The sequence below is a fragment of the Galeopterus variegatus genome, unplaced genomic scaffold (assembly GCF_000696425.1).
Source record: "Galeopterus variegatus unplaced genomic scaffold, G_variegatus-3.0.2 Scaffold247, whole genome shotgun sequence".
Taxonomy (NCBI): Eukaryota; Metazoa; Chordata; class Mammalia; order Dermoptera; family Cynocephalidae; genus Galeopterus; species Galeopterus variegatus.
Window position 1 is genome coordinate 79,925 of NW_007726358.1, and position 25,789 is coordinate 105,713.

Genomic DNA, 25,789 nt, shown 5'->3' on the forward strand with positions numbered 1-25,789 from the left:
GGGACATGAACAAGTGAGGCATGACAAGGCCAGGGACATTCCATGGAGGAGGACACAATATATTTAACAACGAGGGTGTTGGATTACTTTTCTATAATCCTATCATAGTTCTCATTTCATTTAGGAATCTTTATCTTAAGTGGTCCTGATCTAGTGAGATCAGAAATACTGACTTTCTTCCCTTTTTGTGCTCGTCTCTGTTTGGTTAACTTGTCCTGCTTTAATACATATCCAGACAGGAAAGAATCAAGACAAAGCCACATCATTATGAATGAATTTCTTTGTTTTTAATTTCACACAGTTTAAAATACAATATGAAATCAGGCTACAGTATATAAAAAACTCTCCAGCAAAATGATGTGCCAGCATCAGCTACTAAAATAAACAAACAAAAAAACTCCCCTGTAAGAAATTTTTTTTTGCACTTAAAAAAAAAACACATAGACACTTATATCGCTACATCTCTAAGCTACCTCAGTTCTGATTTTTAAAAAGCACCTGCTTTTCCTCTTTTTTTCATCTTGCTTTTAAATTTTCAGCTTTTAAAAAATATAAATTATATGAAAATACAAGTTGGAAAATAGTCAAACACAAAATAACATCTTTTTCACCCCTATATTTCTCAGCTTAAAAAAAAGTATTCTTAAAAAAAAAAGTTCAATAACTGAGGCAGTATTCCTGATAGAGATAATTTCATTTTAATATATATATTTTATATATGTATATGTATACATATATTTATGGTTCCTTGAAACTTCTTTGGAATGTAGGTAAGAGTTCAACAAATTTATATAGACCCCAACAGAGAAAGCGACATGCACAGCATGACTAGAAGAGAAAGGTGTCTTTTTCACCATGAAGGTTAGGCAGGTTAATGCTCTAAAACCCAGAGTGTTCATCTCCAAAGTGAGGAAAAGCACATCTGATCTTTGAATGCTACCTCCAATCCCCATGGCCACAAAATCAGGGCTCGATGTAGGGAAGTCCCTCCTCTGAATGGAGAAAGGAACAAAAGTGACCCTGAACCCTACAGCCAAAACCAACACAGGTTAAGGCATCTTCAGGAAAATAAGGGTTTCACCCAGCTAGACCAGATTTGCCCATCCTTCCTCTGAAGTTAACATGTGTTTTTAAAAAGTATAAATGCAACAATTTTGCTACATTTCCAGTGTATAAACCACCCACCACTCTTCCTGGGATGGTCTCTGGCCTTCCAACAAAAGGAGAAAAAACATCTGGCCAGATCAACAAAGCTGTCTTAATTAATACACTAACTACAAATCCTGAAAACAGTGGACCTAGAGAGAAAGGGAATCTTAGCAAACAAGCAGGCTGAGGAGCACTAGGAGGCACTTTCTTATATCTTATCTGCTCTAGGAACTGCAGGAGTTAGATTCACAGAAGGGTTTTTCAACATAAACTTAATAGGAAAGGTCGATGATTTGAGAAAATGATTGTATTTATGCCTGGTTGCAAACAGCAAGCAGTAGCTGATAACCCGCCCTGGCTCTACACTTACCCATTACTGAAATGTGGAAAGACTTAGCTAGAAAACTCAGGTATTATTTCAGCTGCAGTTTTGCATGTCCACAAACACACACACGCACTCAAATACACACACCCTTTGCTAGTGCCCAACAAAGATCACATAATCTAAGAGAAAACAATGTAGTCCAAACAGTTCCACCTAACACTCCCTGAGCAGCTCCTAAAATATTTTGAGAGCTTCATTAAGGCACCTGCATCTGAAAGATCAAAATACACAGCTGGGGTAATTCCTCCTTTGCTTTCCATGTGAACACTCAAGAATCACAGAGCCATGTTCCTGACAACTCAGGGTCTACAGGAGGACCTGGGAGTGAACAATCGGCTTTCTTGAAGGTACACTAGAAGGTAGGTAGCACTCCCAGCTTCCCGGCTAAACCCCAAAAAGGACCAGCCCTGAGAAGCCCATCTCAAGTGATTCCTCCTTCTCTCATGGATATCTGTAATGCACCCCTCCTTGGTCATCCTTTTAACTGGGCATCTGTATGGTGGGAGGGATTCTAATTGTATTAGTCACTTTTTTCCACTAGTTAAATGTTGGTTTTCCCCCCCTAAACCCCATTTTCAGATCCCCCCCTCACAGCCGGCAGAAAGATGACTGCCTCTGTTGACTATGTTTGTGCTTAAACTTTGGGGGAACTAAAAACATATTCAAATCTCATGGACCACCTCATTTTCTTCACTCAAGTTCCTTCCCCTCTTTCCTTTGCCTTCGAGTCATTTCTTTCTTCTGCAATTGGCCTTCACTTACCGGGTGCCAAGACCCAAGCAAGAGGCCCCCACACCTTCTGTACCATTCACTTTGCATATACAGTCTCAACAGACATCCTACCTGACTAGCTCACACTCTTCACAGGAAAGCTTGTGCTTCTCTTCCCACAGACAGCCCAGTCACATTTTGCTGAAATGCTCTCTTAATTTCCAACACTTCTAAAACCCAGCAAGTCTAAGCTCCTCGACTCGTATCATGTGTGAAGTTACTCTTTCACTCACCAATCAGAAAGCTGCACATTTTTCTCTACTGAATAACAGAGTGGAGGAAAAATGCAACAAATGTGGGATGCTGGGAAAATGAGACATAAAGGAGAAATTATAGAGTGTTACTTTGGAATGACATGCACGCAGGACTTATTTCTTAAGCCCCAAGGAGCAATGCCTGTGCACACAGCTTTTATTCCAAGTCATCTGTGTTACAAGCAGAGAACTAAGAAAGAACCAAGTCAGTCTTTCTCCTTCAATTTCCTTTCCATGACATCGACAATGCTCCTATGTTACTGTGGTCCAAAACCGGAGCTGCAAAATACATTCAGTTCAAAGACTTAATGCTTTTTAGCTCAACATTAAGTCCAAACCCCGAGATTCCACAGATAAGGGGTGTGATGATAACTTTTTAAAAGTAGTTGATGAAATTCACACACACAGTTCCCCTGTACACAAATCAGCACTGATTTTTCCTTCATATAAAAATCACATGAATTTGGGATCCCTGATCTCAGTGACAGCACTTTGCTTTTCCAATGGGGTCTATATAAACAGTTTTCTTTCACTATGACAGAATCCTCAGCCGGCAAACAAAAACAAACCTGCATGATACTGCAATACTGAGACCACCTTAGAGCTTAAGACGATTTTCAAGAAGAAAGAAAAAAATACTGGCACAAAATTTAATAAAATAAATTTTAAGACAAAAACAGTTTTGGTCCCTCCCCACGAAGTCCATCGTTGTTTCAAAAGCAGAGTGAAAGGTAAATAGTTCTGTTTTTTGTGCATTCCCCAAATAAAATGTTTTGTCCCACTCCTTTCTTTTTTTGCCTTCCCAGATCTAAAAACAAAAGGAAACTAATTGCCTTTCATCAGTCTCTTGACTCCTGATGTGACAATTTCTCTTGCTAATGGGTCCATAACACAAGACACGTTTTTCCATGGACGATTTAAACAAATGATTGGACATGTCCATCTCTTCCTCCCTTGAGCCAGATCCTTCAAGCTTCTAAGAAGACCCTCCTCTCCCTCCTGAAAATTTACTCAAGAATTTCTGGTCCCACCCACCCACAAGACCTGGCTTTCCATTTCCAACCGCGCACAATCGATTACAGCTGCACCTCACTTAGCTCCCACCCCTGAATGTAAAAAATGAGTTCTGGAAAATAAAAAATAGAATAACAATTAAAAATCAAGAGTCCGACCAATGCGGTTGTTCTTTGAAAGGTCTCAGCAGGGTTCCCCGGCCCCTTCTGTGTCCGTCACTCGTCAGCGTCCGGCTTGACATCCAGCATGGCGTGGAGCTCCTCAGGGGTGTAGCCCAGCAGGCTCTGCAGGTCGCACACGAAGCGGTACACGTAGCGTTTACCTGCTGTCTTGTGGATGATGTTTTTGTCATAATAGTAGCGTAGGCCACGGCTCAGTTTCTCGTAATTCATCTTAGGTTTGTTTTTCCTCTTTCCCCATCTCCTGGCCACCTGAAATTTAAAAAATAAATAAAAGGAGGAGTGAGTAAAAATCTATAGGATAACCCAAAAATGCATGTTTATATGCCTAAACCCATTGATGGCAACCTATGATGCTCCAGTAAGTAGAGATTCACATACACCTAGGAGATATTTTTCTGACCTCTCTCTTCTGAATTCCATTCTACAAGGGCTTGGCAGTGAGAGTAGCCAAGTTGACTCTTTACACTGATGAAAACGCAGTGACCCTAAACTTCTACAAAATGGGGATAACGTATTTGCTTTGGGGGGAAAAAAAAAGGCGGATGTACGGTACAGCAGAACAATCGGCTTTCTTGAAGGTACACTAGAAGGTAGGTAGCACTCCCAGCTTCCCGGCTAAACCCCAAAAAGGACCAGCCCTGAGAAGCCCATCTCAAGTGATTCCTCCTTCTCTCATGGATATCTGTAATGCACCCCTCCTTGGTCATCCTTTTAACTGGGCATCTGTATGGTGGGAGGGATTCTAATTGTATTAGTCACTTTTTTCCACTAGTTAAATGTTGGTTTTCCCCCCCTAATACGAATCTTTCCATGAGCTTGAAATACCCTCCCATAGACTCTCCTCTTTCCCATATCATTAGTAGAATTCTTGCTTTGAAAGTGTGAAATCTACCGGGAGATGGGGAGGGGAGGAGCTGAGCAGGAATCCTACCTGCCTTTCACCAACAGGAAGCATTTTTTCTGTACCGGGGCACAAATATTTTCTCAAGTCTGCCAGAACAGAGACATTGTCTCTCTTGTTCATTGTTTTTTATCCTCAGAATTGGGCATGGCCCAGAACAACCACTTAATAAGCATTTTTATGTACTGAAGGAATGAATGAATGAACAGACTGTACCAGTCTTCCAAGGCCTCTTGAGCTGTCTGGCCCCTTTCACATTCAAAGAGCCACAGGGGAAGGGGGAGGACTAAGTCAGAGAAGGCGACTCTGGGGAGGAAAGGCCTCCTAGGTGCCAGGCACTTTATGTGCATCCTATCAGTTAATTTTGGAAAACAAATGGGCAGCATAGATATTTTCTCTAAGTGACGAAACTAAGGCTGAGACAGGCTGCATAGCTTGCTCAAGGTCACACAAGTAGCAAGTGGCAGAGCTAGGATTCTATTACTAGAAAATGCCATCCAAGCCCATAACTGACTTCCAGGGCTTTCCCTCCTGCCTCCCCCAACACAGCATTCTCAAGTCACCCCTTCCTTACCTCGTCTGGGTCGGAAAGCTTGAATTCCCAGCCATCTCCTGTCCAGCTGATAAAAGACTGACAGGATTTATCAGTGAGTAATTCCAGAAGAAACTGCCACAGCTGGATGGGTCCACTGCCTGGAAAGAAGCCATTGTGAATCATTACACCAGACACTCAGCGCCCCCAGCAACTCACCCCATTGCAGCAGCCTTCCTCCCCATCTCTCAGCCCAGCCAGCCAGGAGAGAACAGAGGCAACATATGTGCAAATGCTGAAAATGCTATGAGCTCAGATAGAAAAGGTAAAGGACTTCCAACCAAAAAAAAAGCATGGAAGATAACATATCAATTGCCTTATTTTGATTGACTTAAGGGTCAGTCCATTTTTATTGCTAAGCAAACTCTACAAAAAAAATACTGGGTCTATCTTCTGAGGTATTCTAAGGCAGCTTAATCTTTTCTGCCTCCAAAAACTTAGTCATTATTTTTGTCTTAAGAAGTAAGAAAGGTATTGACTAAGGAATGCCTTTGTCATTTCCAAGCAGAAGTCAAAGCTCATAAACTTTGGCTCTGTAGTAGGGAGGCTTTGGCTCCTGATTTGACCCAAAAGGATCACTATCCTTGGGTCCTCTCACAAAGAAACAGGTGTTGGATGCCCTTTCAGTTGTAATATTCATCTCCACCACCACCTCGCCCTCCCAGGCCACTTACAGACAAGCACCCAAACTAAGAAAAGAAAGCATCGTCATCACTCCTTGAGGAATTCACTTGCCACCCAGGAAATCCTCAGAGGTCCAATGAGGACAGTCTCAGAAATTCTTCATGGGTTCAGTATATTCTAACTTCCATACACACGTGCACATCCATACGCTAGACATACTCTTGTCTTAGCCATCAACACTGCCAAGACCTTAGCTCTAGAAAGCCTGGTTTATTCTGACAGTCCATTTACCCCGTGCTCAAGAATGTATGCCATACAGATTTCCTTTTAGGATAGCTTTCTACTCTGAAACGGCAATGCTGCCAGTGATTCCTATCTAATTAGTGGGTGCAGCAGGAGAGACAAGCACCGGTCCAGCCAGCATGCTGCTTGTTACATGTCCACACTGCTTATAACTCCATCTCAGAAACTAACTGGGCAGAGCGGGACAGGGAAAGACCGAGTTCGTGTACATGAATGAAGCCCAGGATGCTCTATCTCATGCAGGAGAAGAATATGACTTTCTAAGGCTCCAATCGTTACCTTGAGTTTCAAATTTGTCTGAACCAAAGTAAACTGAGATTCAACAGGAAATAAAATTTAGATTTCCTCTCACTCTAAAAAAGACATATCCTTTATGATCTAAAGGGCTAGTCTCTTGTTATAACTTATATTTCTACAAGGCATGTTCACACAAACCATTTTACTTACTCCCATAATCTACTCTCTGCTGTAGGCTAGGCACACATGCTCAGACTGTGTCCGACCTACCAGTGTGAAAAAAAGGTGCTCAGAAAGGTGATGTGATTTGGCTCCAAGGCTCATTTAGCAAATAAATGGTGGAGCTGGGTCTAGAGCCCGGGCCTTTAGACTCCACGCACCAGGGCACCTCCACTGAGGCCATGTGAACAATCGGCAGTGGCACGCACTGTCATCGCACAGCCACACGAGCCTTCCTTCAGCAGCAACTTCCTAATGGTGGTTTCCAGAGCTCCCCTGCAGCACACCTTAAGCTAAATATAGAAAATAAAATATCTCCACCTCATCTTTCTGAGAATGCACCTTTAGTTCTTTGAAACCATCTTGCAAGAAATACCTTACATATATTCCAAAATAAAATGATTCAGTGAATGCCTACAAAATGAATTAACAATTGAAGAAAGAGCCCAGAGAGCTACACTGGTAAAACCTTAACTTCCTCTGTTTCTACTCCTTGTTGAAAACCATTTAGCATACAACTTAGATACATTTGCATGTTCCTTGGGAGATAAGTAAAGTCACCAGCTACTACTCCCTGCCTGGGCTCACAAAACTAAACATGACATTATACGAGGAATCCATTGAGAAGCCATCCTAATGGGCAAGAGGTAAAAAGCAAATCTCGCCGAGGAAATGCAGCCACAAGAGCCCTTGTGACACCATAGGATTCCTGAAGAAGTTCACCAATGACTGTAGACAACCAATAGGATCCCTGAAGAGGGACATAAAAGAAAAAATAACTACCCAAAGCTATGCACAGGCCTCTCTTGTGTCAAGACTACAGACCATGGACATGGCGGGGTGGTGGTGAGGGGGGAATTGCTTTAATACCCCTGACCGAGAAAAAAAATCTTACAAGAGCTGTGATTTACTAAGCACCTACTGTGCACCAGACATGGTAAGGGATGTTTTACAGTCATCTCGTTTATTCCTCACAATAACTCTGTGGGGTGGATGTTATTGTTTCCACCACTTTATAGCAGAGACACTGTCACCCTGTGAGGCTATCTAACCTCTGCAACTCTGTGCAGATCAGAGGTGGGGCAGCTGTTACTGGAACTCAGGCACAGATTCCTTGTGTTAACACTACACTGCCCCTAGACAAACCCATCCAAGGCCACCAGATTCCTGATGTCAACACTACACTGCCCCTAGACAAGCCTGCCCAAGGCCTGGCACCTACACCACCTGCCTGGTTGCCGTGACCCAAGGGATAAAAGACCTGGTTCTAAAAAGTCACCTTCTCTTCCCCACTTCTCATGGTGCTATAGGACACTGGATGGCCAGTGGTCCCCCCACCACCAGTGGGCATGCCGCCCCCACCCTCTGTGTCCACCTGCACAGGTGATATTTCCCGCCTGACAAGTCAGGTCCCCTTGGGTAGCTGTTACATTACTTCATTATTTCTCCCTTTCACTATTTACCTTAGACATTCTCTCACATCATTAATCTTCAAATCTCTTTGGGGAAAAGGGGCTAATTTTACCAAGCTGTGGAAAGGGATGGAAAGACTGGGATCCTTCTGCCAGGTAAGGCCTAGCCACTGACAGGGAGCAGAGCATACATGTGCAGGTCCCTGGAACAAGACGCAAGACCACACCCCAGTCTCCTAGAGACTTGGCAGCCATGAAGTAGAGAAGGGACTTCAATTCACTTCAATTCACGTCCTTGGTACCAGCTCAGAGATGGAGGACCTTAGACGGAATGAGTTTCGCTGTTTTTTCTGCCATCCCGAACGGAAACATCAAACAGTCACAGGCCATACATGTAAGCCCCGCTCCAGCCCTTCCTCTGTGTATATAGCCAGGGACAGGGGGAGTCCTTGCCTGAGGATTTCCTCATTGAGAGTTTTCCTTTGTTCAAAAGGAATTCAAAAATGTTAAATTCAGGCACTGGGAACCCAGGTCTTAGGTGTAGGGCACTGGGAACCCAGGTCTTAGGTACAGTACTCTCTAACTCTTTTTTTCTATCTACACCAAAGGGAAGGGGGCCGGGGGTGCAGATGCCTAAGAAAAGCAAAGGCACTTGAATGGGAAGAAAGGTTTCTGGTTAGCTTTGGTGTCACAATAGGCAAGTCAACATAATGGTGATGTCAGCTCTAGTCTCCTTCCCTAAGTCTCAGGGAGCATACAGGATGCTCGCTGTTCAGAAAGCCCACGTTGTACCAAATGAGAGGAATCCATTACCCTCCTGAAGCTTCCTGTCTAGTTAGGAAAGACATAGGGTTGTTCCCTCAGCCAGAAATGCTGGGCCAGGGCAAGAATACTGGCTTCAGGGTGGGCTGGGTCACCGGCTGCACTAGTGAACGGTCTAACACCAAGCCTGTTTCCACAGCAATGCATCACCCTCCCTTCAGGTCTGGGAGGGAAAATCAGGGCCACTTGGAAACCTATGGCTTCGAGGCAGCTCCAGGGTTGAAATGCCACTTGCTACATGGACCTGCCAGCCACAGCCAAGTCTAGGCCTGTTGGAAGTTCTCATGCTCCAGACAATGAACGGATCTAGCGCTGCAGTTACAACTCTTGCAGAGGACGGTTCTGCTGCCCACATCCACAGGGCTTCAGGACTCCATCCTTAGCCCTTGCTCCAACATACGCTAAAATTGTAAAGCCTCCTCCTCCGCTCTCCCTGCACCTCCCCCTCACCCCGGGCCCGGCTCCATTCACCTACCCAAATGGATTGTGGTCCCAGTGACCTCTGTCCCTGGGAGCAGAGAACGGTGCTAAGAATAGCGCCAGTCATGGGAAGGGGGAGCTCACATGTTAAATGTGACTCACAATGGTGTCCCTGTCTGGGGGCCCCACGGCAGTCAACAGTGCCCTTCAGCATGCTGCCCTGCAGTGTCACTCATCAGGAATCCAGTGGCATCACTGGGAAACTATGCTCTCCAGGCGAAGCTCGGAGCCACAATAACAGAGGGTCCCTGTTAGAGTGGAGGTCTCGGGCACCACACACATACTCGCACGCCAGCCCGGCCCGAGCCCCAGCCCTGTGGCCGCAGCGGGGAATTTCCTCTGACCGCTTTGTTCTTCACAGCTTCTGGGTGAGAGGAAAATTCTGCTACAATGCTGACTGCCCTGACTGGAAGAACAGGACACAGCCTCAGGAGAAGCCATGGCAGCTGAGTACCTGGAGGGGTCCCAGGCCACCACAGCACATCCACTGAGGGGACCCTGGAGGGATCTCAAATCTAAGGCAACAATCTCTTTCTTTTTTTAAAAGTAAAGCCTGAAGTAAATTCCTGCTCATTTTGGTCATATTTTAAGTCCCTTCTCCTTGTCCAGGACCTGTAAGGCGCGCTGTCTATCTCGGTGAGGGCTGGCTACTTCATCCCTTGCTTTTTTTAGTCCCTCACCCTGAGGCCAAGAACTGAGCAGCTTAAATATACACCAGTGGGCTAGGGTGAAATTCCACTAAGATGTTCTTGATGATAATCCTTTCCAATCACCAGTTTGTCAGGATCTTTGCTCTCATTTTCCAGGTTTGGGAGCTACCTGCCCACGGTAGTGGCCTCCTCACGGCAGTGGCCTCCTCACGGCAGTGAGCAGGGCTGGTGTCGGACTGCACTTTTTCCTCAACTCCTTCCTTATGTCCATTTCAACCACAAGTTCCCACTGTGTCATCTTTGCTCCAGTGAGAGGCTAACAGAGAAGAGGTGACTCCCATTCAGGTGGAGGTCATAGGGGGAGGCTACTTTCCCAGGCGGTGTCCTCATGCTGTCGCTGTGGTTTGCGTGGTTTGCATACACCAACATCAACCCCGACGCTTGCTCTGCATCCATCTCTCTCATCACTAAGACATGTGCTCTAAGCGCGGGGACTTTGTTTTTCCACTGCTGTAACCCAAAGTCTAGAACAGTGCTACCAACACATACCTCACTAACAAGCACCAACACACAAAAATCCTTTGTTGTTGAATGACTCCAATTTTAGATCCCTGAGAACACAGCCTATATCTTACTGGCCCTTATATTCTCTGTGCCAGGTATGATATCTTATCTTCAGCAGGTAATCAGAAACGTGTACTAAATTATATTACTAAACCAATCCTCCTTGGAAGAAGGGCATAAAGGATTTGAAAAGCCACCCAAACTGCTTCTCTCTATTAAACTATATTTTGGGCCAAACAATATGTGGCACTCCTAGGCTACGTTTCATCAACATGCTCCCCAAAATAAAAACGACCATACCTCCTGTCCTTTGGGGATTAATTTGCTACTTTGAGAAGCTAATCTCCTTTAGCGCTACTCTAAAAGTCAAATCAAATACTTCAGTATGGGCAGGACACCATATTTATTTTAACCTATGAAACTCTCATGGTTGGTCACCCTTGCAACAGGGCTGACTGTGCCCTGACAGCACACATCTGGCAGGTGGCTCTGAAACAGAGGAACGGGCCTGACTGGCCCCTCCCTTCCAGCCAGGTGTCTCTACCCACAGCCAAACGACGAAGGCAAAAACAGAACACTCCAATCCAGAAATGACCCATCTGCTCACAAATGTATCTTCCTTTCATGCTACTGTACGGGTACCCACCTCTAACGGTGGGGTGAGCAACTCCGGAGTCTAAGCATCACCCCTTCTGTCAACTCCCTTCTAAATCATCATCCACAAAAGACTTCAAAATCTATTTCCGTTAAGTCTTTGTGAAATGAAGCTTAATGACGAATTAAGCATAAAACATCCTGACAGTTTCTTGCTCTCTGGACCAAACTCACCCTGAAGCTGCACAAAGTCTTCTGCCTGAGGAAGAGTAACTCAGAAGGCTTTAGTGCTGGATTGTTTGGCAATCAAGGCACTGGAAAGATTTTTAAAAGAAAACTAGGGGGCCGGCCCATGGCTCACTCGGTAGAGTGTGGTGCTGATAACACCAAGGCCACGGGTTCGGATCCCATATAGGGATGGCCGGTTGCTCACTGGGTGAGCGTGGTGCTGACAACACCAAGCCAAGGGTTAAGATCCCCTTACCGGTCATCTTTTAAAACAAAAAGAAAAAGAAAAAGAAAAAGAAAACTAGGGGCAGGAACTGCTTGATATTTTGGTTTGGTTTTATGCCTGAAGGTGCCTTCTCCCATTTCTTTTGAGTTATGCCTTCCTTTGCCCCCACCCTGACACAATCTCACCTCACTTCTAACATGATCCATATACTGTGCATTCTACAACTACCTGATAAGGCCTTGGTTTCATGAATCATTGAATAATCAATATATTCTATAAATATGTTCTTGTATCAATGGCTAGTAACTGAAGGGCAGGGGTTGGGGGTATAAGTTCTATTAATTCAACTCCTAACAACAAAGAACATTCTAACAAGTGTTTAACAATTACACTTGTCAAACACAGTAATGAACAGTAACTTCATGAACTTGAATTTACTTATTGCTCAGATAGCCAGTATCTAACAAGGGAAACAACGTTAAAAAAACAGCACTCAACTCAATTAAAATCAGCCTTTGATTTTTTATTAAAAAAAATAAAAACCAAGTCAGGCAGTGGAAGACTGAGAGATGACAGCATCCTATAAAATTAAAATATATATGAGGATACTTCAAAAAGTTCATGGGAATATTGATATAATCCTTGAATTTAATTCTATTTTTCCATGAACTTTTTGAAGTACCCTAGTATATGCCCATGGGAAAGTCCCTAATGGGGAGTCAATGGTTGGGTTTGATCTCGATTCTTCCCTGTTTCACTGTGCAGTCTTATGCAACTCATTTAACCTCTCTAGGCTTTGGTTCTCCCATTCCTAAAATGGAAATAGTAATCTCTGTTTCTCCTTACATCACAGAGATGTAAATTAAGTTCTTATTATAAAAAAAAAATATGTGTATGTGTATGTGTGTATGTGTGTGTATATATATACCTCAAGAGCTGACCACAGTGCAGAACAGTTTGGGAGCAACAGAAAATACGACAATGAAATTAAACAGAGGAATGAAACAACAGAAAAAATATTTTTAACAACAGAATTTTCAAAGAAAGACAAGAAGAAAAAAGATGGATTTTTTAAAAAGAATTTTAAAAGCACTAGATAGACTTTAATTAGGCTTCCAAGAATTAAGTTGGCCTTTTATATAGCAACTTTGAAAAAGTAGAAAGGGATGGAGGTTAAAAATAAAAAGTTTAAGTATATAAATGTAAATTTTTAAAATATTTTAAATGAGAATAGCATTTAAGATTTTTTTAAAGTTAGGGATGACTGTGAAATCCTTGCTCTGATTAAAAATAGGTATACACAAAAAGAGATTGCATATGCAAACTGCTTTGCAAGTGAAAGTAGCACAGAAATTTACGGTTTGGGGAAATCTTGGCCACAGATGGACTTAGATCCTCTTTCCCTCAATGAGCTTTTTTCCCTAGTCATTTATGCTCCTTGCCAAGCACCTTCCACCCAATTATGTCAGGAGGATCTAGAGAGAAGTCAGCAGCATTCCCCACCAATGTCGGCAGTGTGGGCCGAAAGGGACAGACCCATCAGCGCTGAGGGGAAAGCAGGGTGTCAGGTCCAGCCAGCCATGCCCACAACAGTCTCAGCCCAGCTGGCTGAAACTGGCCAGTGGGGTTGTCCCACCTGGGCCAGACTTCAGGGAGTCGCATTCGGCCAGATTGGCTTGGGTCTGAGAACAAGACAGTTGCCCATTTTTAGCGTATGGAGGAAAGGCTTTTGTTTTTGCTAGGCTCCGCACACCTGCATGTGTTCAAGTTCACATGTGTGTGTGTGGGGGGGGGGGAGGCAGCAAGAGAGAGGAGATAGTTCCTCTCTTAAAGGGGCAGCCACTATCCAAATGCAACCACCTCTTTTCTCTAAACCCACCACAAGCTCTGTCCAACCACGTTCAGCCTGACACTCAGACGCAAACTTGGACAGCAAGCCAGTGAAACTCAAGTCAGGAAGTGGGTTTCTTTGTAGCTTTTTCCTCCTGGTGTCTTCTAGGTAACTGATTCTTTTAAGAAGTCACCAGAGTTGGGTTAGGTATGGATTTGGGGGTAGGGGGTGAGAATTGTGTTATAAACCAAAGAAATGATTTTTCTAACCAATGTAAATGTCTCAAGAAAACGCCCTCCTAAGTATCTAGGTAATGAGAACAGAGAAAGATGTGTTCACTGATTAGAGTTAGAGAACAGGACTTCAGAAGTATGAACACTGTAACTTTTTTCAGTAGGATTCTCAACTCCATGTCTGGAATTTGGCTTATCCTAGGGGTAAAGTTTCCCCGCCATATTAAGGACGGGAGAAATCACTGATTAGGCATATTAGAATTCCTAGGGAGACTAACTAGATCCTGAGTGATCATTTGCACACTGAATTTTTCAGGCATTTATCCAGAAAATAATTTCTGAACACCCCTCAGATGTAAGACATTGTAGCCAAATTGGGTTGAATAGCAAAATAGAATATTCACAACAGCATAGAGGTCACAGAAAAAATATTTTTGTCTCACCAGAATGGGATGAGTTGAAAGTGTACTACCTACGCCTTTAAAGAAGAAAGGACAGAGAACGTAGCCTTGAGAGACCTTCACAAGAAAGGCACCGCCTCCACTCCGAATGTCAAACACCTCCACAGTGCTGAGCCCTGTGAGCATCTCCCCAGCAACGCAAGCCCCATCCTCATTTCAGAGTTTAAACTCTCACATTCAATCACCCTAGGAGGACTTTCACTCTCATTATCTCTCAGGGAAAGGTGAGTCACACAGAAGACAGTGTAGTTCGGTGAGTCTCAGCCAACAATATACACTGAGCTCAGATGGCCATTATAGGCCACCACAGCAGCCGGACACACGGGTTTGACTCCTGCCTTATGACTAGCCAGATGGAAAGGCCGTGCTGGCTTATTTGACAAGTCACATTTACTGGTTGGTCTGGTATGGCTGTCACATTATGGTGCTGCTCAGATCTCCTACAGCAGGGAGCATAACTGACTGGCTCTACATGTCCACCGAGGCCATGCCTCCTGGGGACTGCTCCAGCCAGGGACTGAGCATGGCCATGCAGGCCGTGTGACACAGAGCTCCTTCACTAGGCAACTTTGCCCCAAGCATTCCCCATAAGCCTGGCCAAACTTTTCTTGGGACTGAGCTACAGCTGGAGGAAGGCTCCCCCTTCCTTCCCAAATCTCCTTCCTTCCAGACCTGCAGCATGGTCTGAAGGCTCCCCCTTGCCTTCTCTTTGCTCCCTTCTCCCTGCTTTTAATAGATGCTGCCCCCGACCCCACATAAATGTCTTGCACATCTAACTGTGTCTTGGCATCTGCTTTTTAGCAGACCCAAACTAACACACTATTTTAGATATTTTCCTACTAATTACTGACATTGTGAAAAGCTTTGAAAGGCATTTTCTTTGTTGTTTGCTGTGACTTTGGGTGAGACCTCCCTCCTCTAAAAAAAAAAAAAAAAAAATCTCAGTTCCCTCATTTGTGCAATGGGGATAACAGAACCTTCCTCAATGTGGTTTTTGATGAAAGGTTAAAAAAATTAATGTATATGAAAGAGTCTAGCACACAGTAGGAGCTTAATACGTATGGATTGAGCTGAGTAACTGAAGTGACCTAATCTGATATTAAATATATGCTGTGCCCCATGACACTGTCAGCAATTACTGGAATTCTGTAATTAAAATGCATTGTCTTCTGTCCTCAGAGAATTTAGAATTACACTGAAAGCATAAAAGGTTTGGAGAATAATATGGAATGGTCATGGCAGCTAGCACTTGGAGAGTACTTCCCATGTACCTAGCACTGTGCTGGGTGTTTTCCATAAACTAATTGATGAATTCTCACACCAACCCTATGTGGATAAGAATTACTATTATTATTATCATTGTACAGATGAGAAAACTGAGGCACAAAGATGTCAGCTTGCCCAAGGTCACACAGCTGGTCAGTGTCAGAGCCCAAGTCCTCACTCCTAATCCCTACATGATATGGCCCCTGAAATGTCACTGTGGGAAAAAGCATGAGATGGCAACCCTGTCGTGTGTTTAACCTGGACTTCCATGTGAAGGCATTCTCAGAAAGTGATGGATGGTGCTGATGAGCCGTCCAAACTGCAGGTGTCACAGGAAAGTGACTTTGGGGAGAACAGGGAGGGGAGGAGCTTCTGATGAATTGAGCCTCTCCACCAAGCAGCCGTTGTTCATGCCATAGCAGGAAGGCCATCCAGGGAATGGAGAGATGCCAAAGGGCAAAAGCAGGAACATCTGGGACATCTGGCAGGGCCTTTCCCAACGGAGGTGATGGGAAGTTTCCAAGGCCCATTGTTGAAAGGCAACAAGGACTCATGTGGATGTCTCAGCAGAACGCTGGCCACATTTGGATCAATGGAAACATTTTGCTTCAAAGGCAAAAAGGTGGAACTTCAAACTGGAGACGGGTGGAATTCCAGAAAAGTCACCACCCAATTCTAAAATTTATAGTAAGATTTCTTTAAAGAAACAGTGACCCCAAAAATGTGGGACTCAGAGACTCCTTTAAAATAGGCAGGGAACTATATCCAGAACAGATGGGTCAACCTGTGAGTTTCCTGCTACCCAAAATCCAGGCACCCATGAGGCCTCAGAGAGCACCAGGATTTGAGCTATATTGTAAAGTATAAACAGGTCTCTTCTGCCCCAAAGACAGCTCGCAAGGTATTACCATCACCAAATCAAGACACTAAGGTGGGCCAGCCAGTTGTGGCCTTCAAAGGTCACAGATGGAAAGAGAGAACCTTCGCTTTCCACATTTTTTTAAAAGACATTTAGAAAAAAAAAAAAAAGTAAATAGACTGAATCCTCTTACCACATGATATTTTCTACTGGTGGCAGACGATTAAGAAATATTGGCACAAAGCTGACTAGTTAAGAGGCAGCAGCTCTGAGGCAACAGAATTGGGCTTTTCCTCCCATCCAGTTCAAGTCTTTCCTGGAATTTTCCTCTCCAGTGCTCCGAAGCATGTTCCCATCAACCTCATAACCAAGCAGCATGCCTGAGATTTCCAAATCCAACCCGCATACCCCTTAGGATCCACCACCAAACACAGCACAGAGAATCAGAGTCCCTCCTGGCTTCTGAACTGCTGACTGGCAGGAAGGATCCATTTAAGGTGAGGGGGTCTGGCTGGCTTCCTGCAACCTGCTAAACACAGCAGCTTCTGAGTGAGAAGGGAAGACACTGTTTCTACCTGTCTCATCCCCAAGCTCGTTCCTTCTCATCCATCCAGGTGCTGCCCAGGGATGCTCAACGCTGAGGCTCTGATGGCTCCGGCAAGCCTGTGAACCAGCCCTGGCTCTGCCTGACCCAGAGACCTCAGCGAAGTCACTTCACCTCTCTGGGCTTCTGAAAAGGAGGCCACTACATAGAATGGGCACCTGAGTGCCATGCCAGTGTCAACAACTTCTCAACTTGAGTCAATTCACACTGTCTTACACCAACAACATTTACATGGACAGAATTTATACTCCAGACCTTGACTCAAGTCAGCTCACAAATTAAAAAGCTCTACACTGTTCCTAATAACATACCCACCTCTGTGCAGAATATTAAATCTTCCACACAAATGCACACTGCACTGGTAACCTGCTTTGGTCACTGCTCTCCCCTCTCCTTATCGCTAACTTAAGCTCAAATCAAAAGTTTCCTCAGTTGTTGTTTGTACCTGAGTACACTGAGATTATTTTGCAATCCAGCTTTCCTTCAGAAAACTATGATTTCAGGTAATGCTGCCAAATATCACATTTCATTCTGAACTGAAGGGCTTTGAAGCACTTCCTTTTGCAGTAAAGTTGTTTATTTTCAAAAACATGTTTTAGCAATAGCTTTGAGCTAAAACTCAACTATGAGCTAGAACTCCAAGGTTCTAGGCTTGGCCTGGGGACTTTTTCATTATGTGACTTTAGAATGACTCTGGTGTCATCTACGAAATGGCAAGAAAGGATTCATTTCATGCCAGAAGCAATTTCAGAGGACCTATAGGGGAACGTATGGGCTTCTTTTTCTATAAGATTTGTACCTTTTGTGTGTGTGTGTGTGTGATATCTCATAACAGAAAATATTTAGAAGGTGAATTCCAGATAGTCTCAGATTTAGTCTTAAGAAAACTGACACACTGTCTATTTACAAATCTGCACAACACTATAAAACAGAATTTCATTATGGTTAATGAATGGCTTTGGGCTTAGCCTTTTTCAGTCTCCAGGAAAGAAAAAAAAGAACCACTTCATTCATAATTGTAACTCAAAGGGTGGGAATATACCTAGACTCTGACAAGGGCGTCACCACCAGGCCTGCTCAATCACAACTGCAGAAGTGATAGGAGTGGACTTCTTATCTGTGTCTATGTCTGGCAATCTGGAATGAAGTTCAGTAAAGGTGATTTACAGGCCAATAACCCTGGACTGAAGCCAAACGCTAGCTCTTCCCCCTCCCACATACCCCTAACCACATACATACAGTGTTAATTAGTGCCAAGAGGAAGACAAGGTCCTTATCACTCTATGGAGACAACTGAGATAACCAATGAGCATTCTCCTTCCTTAATAAGGAGAAAAGGTTTTGTACCTAGGTGAGACATCTGGCACTTCAGATTCAACTCAAGAGCAACCTTCTGTGCAGATTACAATTACATGGCCTTGAATAATCACTTTTTTGTGCCTCAGTTTCATTAACTAAAAAATGGGGCTGGAGAGACAGAGAGGAAGGAAGAATACTATTTGACAATCTAGCATATTATTTCATACCTATTGAAATTGAGGAAAAAAAAAAAGAAAGAAAAGGAAAGAATCAGAGATACCTATATTTTTCAAGGATCTGGAAATCATTTTGCTTAGGTCTACAAAATTTATAGAAAACATTGGGCTGTTTCTCTCAGACCATGTAGTAATTAGAAGGGGTTTGTAATGTATCTTCAAGCAAGAGAAAATGGAGCTTCTGATTGTATCAGTTGATAACTGTAAGCAGTTCACAGTAAGGTAGGAGGCACATTTGGCGGAAGCCAATATTGCACTTGATGTATTCTTAACACAGCCAACAGGCAGGCTTTCAAGCCATGTTATCTGCCCCCACATCTTGACCTAATTTAACAAGTTGCCATGGGAGCTCAGTGAAGGTTGATGCAATTTTCTTATCTTTGGAGAAAGAATGTAACTGTGCAAGAGAATGTGAAAACTCAGTTGCTAACTGATTTCCACACTTACAGTGCAGTAACTAAGACATCATATGAAGAAGTAAAATGTATTTCTTTCAAGGTGATATGGACAAAGACCTAGGCTCCTAGTGTAATGGCAGGAAAACGGATTCTCTTCCCAGCTTGGAGAATCTTGCACATGCCCGTTAGATCAGGTGAAGTAATCCTGACGTAAAGGTATTTCTACCATGTGGCCACACTTACTCTGGAACAATCAAATTTTTAAAGGAACAGAGAGAAAAGGAGGGCAGAACTTGAGACAGAAAATAGGTGTGACTTTTGTGAGCAATAAAAAGTATTGCCAACACTCGTACAATGATTTCCCCTTGCCAGAGTACTTTTCCAAATTTCATCTGGTCTTAACATGTCTGCATAAAGCCAGACACCAATTTGTAGGCACTCTACTCATTGCCTGTGGTAGTGGACAAGGCCGAATGGGTCTATTCCATCCCCTTCTCCACTTCCCAGGATGCATCTGAGATGAGAAGGGGCCACAGTGCATGTGCAGGAGCTGCGGAACAACCAGGCAGGGTCGGCTGTCAGTTCAGGCAGGAGGTGTTCTCCAGCATCAAGTACAGGAAAAAAGGCCAACAAAATCTGGGCTGCTCCCCACACGCCTAACAAATCTCTTCATTCAGACCACAGCAATAAGAAAATCCAGTTCAAGTGTAAAGATATTTACAAAATCATGAATTTGACAAGGGCCACTGTCTTATCTACACTCCATATGTGCTCAGGCATTTGCTGAAATCATTGATTTGTTACAATGCAAGGTTTTTCCCACCATGACTAGCACAATGTCTAGCACTCATTGGTTTAATTAATTGATCTAGTTCAATTATATTTTCACAGATCTTCTACCACCAAGATAAGGATGAATACCTCTACTTCACTAAAATTAAAAAAGGGTACATGGCAAATTTGCCTAAAATCACGCAGTGTGTTAGAGTTGGGAGGGAGCACACAGGACTTCTGTTTTCTGGGCTATTGTTCTCACCACCATCTGAGATAGTATGAAAAGTTAAATCTCCAATTATAAAGAAGAAACAACTAAACAGTAAGATGTTTAAAAAAAATTTTTTTTTTCCTTTTTGTCTTTTTTCGTGACCGGCAACGGATCGCAACCCTCAGTGTCGCGCCCGTACCGGGCCGGGACCGGCAACCCTCGGTGTTGCGCCCGCACCTCGCTCAGCCAGTTAGCGGCCGGTCTGCATGTGGGATCTGAACCCTCGGTGGGAGCGCCGCCGCGCTCTCAAGCGGCGCACTGTAGCAGTGCGCCACCGGGCCAGCCCAAAAAATGTTTTTTGTTTCAAATGACTACTTCAGTCTCTGAGACCTTTAACTTTTAATCACCCTCCCTTTTCTTCCACTCACTGAATATCTTATTCCCTTATTCCATGTCTAGATAAAGGAGAGAAAGAAGGAAGGAGCGGGGGGGGGGGGGGGGGGGGGGGGGGGGGGGGGACAGGCAAGCACCTATTAAACAATCTGTCTGAATAAGGGGGTGACCTCAAACATGACCCGGATCTCCAGAGCACAGCTTCCATGCACCACAAGAACAGAAGCGAGTACTGCTAGTTACAGATGGATACCACCTCCAAAGCCCACAAAATCACTTTAGAGCTACCTTGGCCTTTTCTCTCTCTTCCCAATTAAGCAGCACTTTCCCCCTCCTTCAACAGTATATCCAACTGGAGTATAGTTCTTCAAACACCCAGGAGTAACAACTATAGAAGCTGGCCCTCTGTACATCGTGAGAGAGACTTAATACATGTTTTCTCATCCCAGATGTCTTTAATGGAAACAGGTAAACTTTCTAATAATCTGCTGTCTGGAGATGGGAGAGGACTCCTTTGAAAAGCAGCAAGTTCCCACATACTAGTCATGTTCAAGCAAAGACCATGAGGATGCTGTAGAAAGAATAAAGTAGGGACCTTTAAGTTCCTTCTCTGGCCATGACTCTCTGCACAGACTTTGTTGTCATCCCAGAGCATAGACATGAGTCCTGAGCACTATTCATGTGACAAGCTGCACTGTGGGCATTGGGTCACACACCATAAGGGACATGCTCCTGAGCTTTGCAGGGGGAGTAGTTCTTCTGAACATTTGAGTTGTTCTCAAGGTCAGTTTTCCTCATAGAAAACCTGAGGCTTCCCTGAACACAGGAATGAAGATCTAATACACTCGTAAGATCAGATGGATACCTCAATAGAAACACGTATTTTGTTGACTGTCTTCATCCACACAGAGTCCCCACATGATACCTGTCCTGGGTGGAGGGAATTATAAAAGAACAGAGGCCTAGACCACATCTGAGCAATCAAAGCTTAAAATAAGCTCTGCTCACAACACACTTTCTAAGTTTTAGAAAACCTACAATCTTACAGAAAGGATCTGATGCTTAACACGCTAGTGGTCCTCAGACATACTCTTAAAACGTTTCTCAGGGGGCCGGCCCCGTGGCTCACTCGGGAGAGTGCGGTGCTGACAACACCAAGGCCACGGGTTCAGATCCTATATAGGGATGGCCGGTTTGCTCACTGGGTGAGCATGGTGCTGACAACACCAAGTCAAGGGTTAAGATCCCCTTACCGGTCATCTTTTTAAAAAAAAACGTTTCTCAGGATAGGTACCAAATGTGCTACAACCTTTGAACAATGAATTGTTTTGCTCTATCACTAGATTCCCAATCAAATTCCAAGCTCTCAACCTATGTCTTCCTTTTTCTAGAATCATTCTTTACTCGCCACTGCGGTAACTATAACTTTCACTCCTGGGAGAAGATCGATAATAAATCTAAGTTGGAGAAAAGGTGTCCTATATAGGTCAGGATGGATCTGGACAGGGTTTAGGGCCACTAAGGACACTGTTCTCAAATTTGAACAGCCAGCCTAACAATACTGTACTACTGAAGAGTCCAGCCTGTAGGCCACTCAATCATGCCTTTGAAAGATGCTGCTGCTGGTTCTGTATTTAGAAAGACCTCTCAAGAGCAGGCCAGGGAAAATCCCTTGATGCCAGGCCACCAGACACAGTTGCCAGGAACACCAAATCATTATAGTTCCCTTCCCCCAGAGACAGAAAAAGGTTCAAAATATAAATTTTCTACCGCTCTTGGAAATGACTTCTTGGGATAGAATGATACTATTTGCTTCCAAAAAACAACGGCTATTCACAAGCAGAGTGGCTTAAAGAGTGAAGACCTCTTAGCAACTTCTCCCCACTGCCCCCAAAAGAGTCTGTCCTCAGTCTCTGGATAGATGCTCCCAGAGCCTTCTACTGGCCCTGCCCACAGAAACATGTATGCAGAGGCTGCCTGGGTAGGGAAGTGGCCTACCTGTGTAGCCAGCCAGGGCAGCAGCGGGAATGACAGGCTTGTCCTTGTTGAGGTCAGCACGGTCACGCACATAGTCCTTGAAGGTGCCCTTGGGCTTGTGGTTGGGCAGGGCAGCCGGATAGTCCTCTGAGTCGAAGCTGTCATAGGAGGGGACGCGCTGCAGGCTGTTGAAAGATGACTGGCTGCTCCAGGACTGGGTGAGGCGGTCACAACTATCGTAGCTCTCTATGCTCTCAAAAGAGTCCTGTCCCCCGAGTTTACCTGGAGGTAAAGGAGGAGGTGGGGAGAGGATAGGAGAGGAGGGATTGGGAAAAAACAACTGTAAAAACCCTCTTATGGGGTACAGATTGCTAATCAGATCTGAAGGAGGGATGGGAAAAAGGAAGGGCCAGTGCGAAAGGAGAACCCAGGGATTATGGGTTGACTCTGGGGGATAGGGGCTGCCCTGGGCCACAAACGGACCACGCAGTGTCACACCGCTGCCTTGTTCTACAGCTCCTAGGATGGAGACTCAGAGTCCAGTGCTGCTCAAGAATTCTATAGCCAGGAATCTAAAAGCTGAATGAGCATCACACATGTCATTATGGGATTTCCGGATGATGTATTAGACCCAATGAATAAATGAAAAAATCCGGACCAGTGTCAGATCAAATTTCCTATTCCAGCTCAAGCCAATGAGATGATTTCCAAAGGCCGAATTTGGCAAAATATCTTGGTCATAAGAAAAAAAAATTCCATTAGACTAAGAGCAGATTGACCTTCCTTGACCTTGGAACTAAATTGTTAGTTTTTAGCATTTTTCCCAAATACTATTTTAAAATGAAATACGTATACTGCTTCTATTCCTTCTCAAATAAAGAAAGAAGTTATGAGATGCTTTTTCTGGGAGATTAAAAACAAAAACAAAAACACTATCCCTCTTCTAAATAGAAAACTATATTCTTTATCCTCTCCAAGTACAATTCCAAGTACAATTCTATACTTGAAATTTATACTTCATTGGAGAAGTGTGGGCAATAAAAAAAAAAAAAAGAAGTTGATTAAAGAGTTAAGGTCCATAGCAGTGTCAGAAATCCTTTACTCTGTGAGTTGCTTAAGGCATTCTTAACTGACCACAAGATCATGCAAGTTCATTAATTTCCCAAACCAGGTTATAAACAGCTGCTATGATTGCACAATAGCTCCTGGAGAAATTTCCACTGGCAAAGATGCCATTAAAAAGGAAGCTAACAAAAAAGTTTTGGAGGAAAAGAAATGGATCTAAGAGCTAAAAAGGCTCACAGAAATGTTTTCTATATTCTGCTTTCAGATGCTTTTCAGGCAACCTAAGTCAAGTCACAGGAGACTAGACAGCCACCTTAACTCAGCACAAGCCGAGAGGTCAAAGTGACAAACGTTTATGTAGAAATACCTGTAAATCAACACTCAATTGTTCAAATTTCAAATCCCTCAATTGTTCTAAATTTCAAATCCCAGAGTAAGGGTGGCTTATACCACCTCACATCAATGTGCTTCCGGTTACCTTCCCTTCAAAATGGCAGGGATTGGTTAAAACAATAAAATTCAAACATAAACAGGTGCCCAAACTAAAATTAAATATATAGAAAAATATGTTACTCCCCAAATTTAAAAACTAAAACAAAATCCCAGATAAAACGTATTCAGTCGAGTAGTAGACTTTTTGTGTGATCCACTACTGTAGACTTTCTGCAAATACTGTCCCCTCCAGTACTGAAAGGTGGTGTTATTCGCTTGATCTCATTCCTCCCTCCACTCATCCACTCAAAGGCGGGTAATCTCCAGAAAACGGACTGAAGAGCTGCGTGGAGTTACCAGCCCTACCTACTCAGTCCCCTGTCACATTTGCACCTCCTTATAATTAGCAAAAATGAGGTAGTTGTCCCTTCCAGAAATTCACATTAAATGACTCAGGAAAATGGTCCACAACTAGAATGCCATAGCTTCTTTTTAGCACAACAGGACATTTTGTGGCATTTCATAAAAAGGTGTTTGCTCAAACCAGCTCTTGATCTTAATGCCCATTCAAATTCTCTGTGAGACAAATACCACAAAAGCCTAAGAAAGAGAATTCATATTTTCCATGAAGAACACCCCACCAGATCACCAATATTTAGGCAATATATATGCTTAAGTCTCTCTGAAATGATTCTATCAGCCATTTTTATAGTTGGAGGGCAAGGTGATCATAATTACCACAAGCGAGATAGCTGAGTTTCCACAGAGTCCCAATAAGCAAGGGCGTTAAATACGGCATAACTACCCTGGCAACCACTCAAACATGAGCCAAATGCAGCACCACTGAGAGCTGTGGTTTATAACAGCCAGCTGCTTTCATTTTAGCCCTACTTTACAACCCTGGAGCTGGGAACCTTCATTTATTGGTATTTTTTCCCCAAAATGGGTCAAATCCAACTGGATTAGACACTCAGTTATGCTACTGGGCTCATACAGAGAAGCCTGGGTCCTCTAAGATGTCCACTGGCTGGCTCTTCTGAGGAATTCCTCAGCAAGTTCCTTTTAAAGCTATCTGAACCCACCAACAGAACTCAGAACACTCAAAACAGGAGACGAGGCCACTCCACAGCAACCCACTCAGCAGACCAGCACAGAGACAGTCCTTAGAGTCCAAACAGGTAGGACATGGAAGTACTTTGTATGCAGCCTGTGAACACTATGATTACTATTGATAAAATCAGCTAACAGTGATGCTGTCAGTTTATACCAGTCATACCACCTCAGATTTAGCGGGGCCTTGGAATACATCCTGTTAGCAGCACTTCTAACATGCAGAAAGCAGACCTGCACAGAACGGTTCTTCCCTCAAGTTTTTGCAGCCCGAAGCTTGGAGGGAGGGAGAGAGGGAGAGTGGAGCCAGAGAGTACCTCCTGTGCCTTTGTACGGGTCACTTTCAATCCATACTCATTAGTTTGGGGTGGTGGGGAACAAAACCAAGAAAAAAGGAAAGGAGAGGGAGAAGGGACAACTGCACAATGCAAAGCCAGATGCAATTTTAAAACAACATGACAGGAGATCCGCCCAAAGTTACAACAGGCTGAGCCCCAGCCCACCCTCAGCCTCCTTGCATGGATATCCCCATAAGAAGGAAAGTTGTCCTACTGCTCTGACCTGCCTGAGAGAAAAAGCACACACATGTGTGTATGTATTTAAATAGACACGCATGCAAAAATTTAAAAAAGAGTCAGAAAGGGGAAGGCAGAGCTGGTCCCACCCATCCCCTTCGGTCTGAAACACAAACACCCTGGGGCCCTAAGAAGGAAGATAACGGGTTCTGATTTTTCAGGGACTTTCCCTGTGCAGGGTCTGTTTGTATCCCAAGGCCTTCTGGGAGGAAGTGCGAGCCTACACTCGAAGAAGATGACAGTGAGTATGGCCCTGGATGCACGTGGGGTGATTCTTCAAAGAAAAGGTGCCTTTGGCTTCTCCTCCAAGAGCCTCAGAAGAGGCACCACACAGGGGCAGTCACTGAGCAGAATTCACTTACAGGCCAGCCCACATCTGCCTTCTGTGACCAACGGCTTCTGACCACTACTTGGGTTAGCTTTCTCCTGTTCCTCTCCCTGTTTGTAATCCTTTCCCA

At 44.0% G+C, this 25,789-nt stretch overlaps 1 protein-coding gene across 1 annotated transcript in view; it reads right to left on the bottom strand.

Moving 5' to 3' along the window:
- Nucleotides 1–265: 265 nt before the first annotated feature.
- ETS1 (v-ets avian erythroblastosis virus E26 oncogene homolog 1) overlaps nt 266–25,789 on the bottom strand; it is a 64,604-nt gene continuing 39,080 nt past the window's right edge. Inside the window, exons 6-8 of the mRNA XM_008566494.1 lie at nt 22,171–22,431; nt 5,231–5,349; nt 266–4,004 (exon numbers count right to left, since the gene is read on the bottom strand). Coding sequence (XP_008564716.1) covers nt 3,789–4,004; nt 5,231–5,349; nt 22,171–22,431 — 596 coding nt within the window. The 3' untranslated portion in view covers nt 266–3,788. The remainder of the gene's footprint in view (nt 4,005–5,230; nt 5,350–22,170; nt 22,432–25,789) is intronic.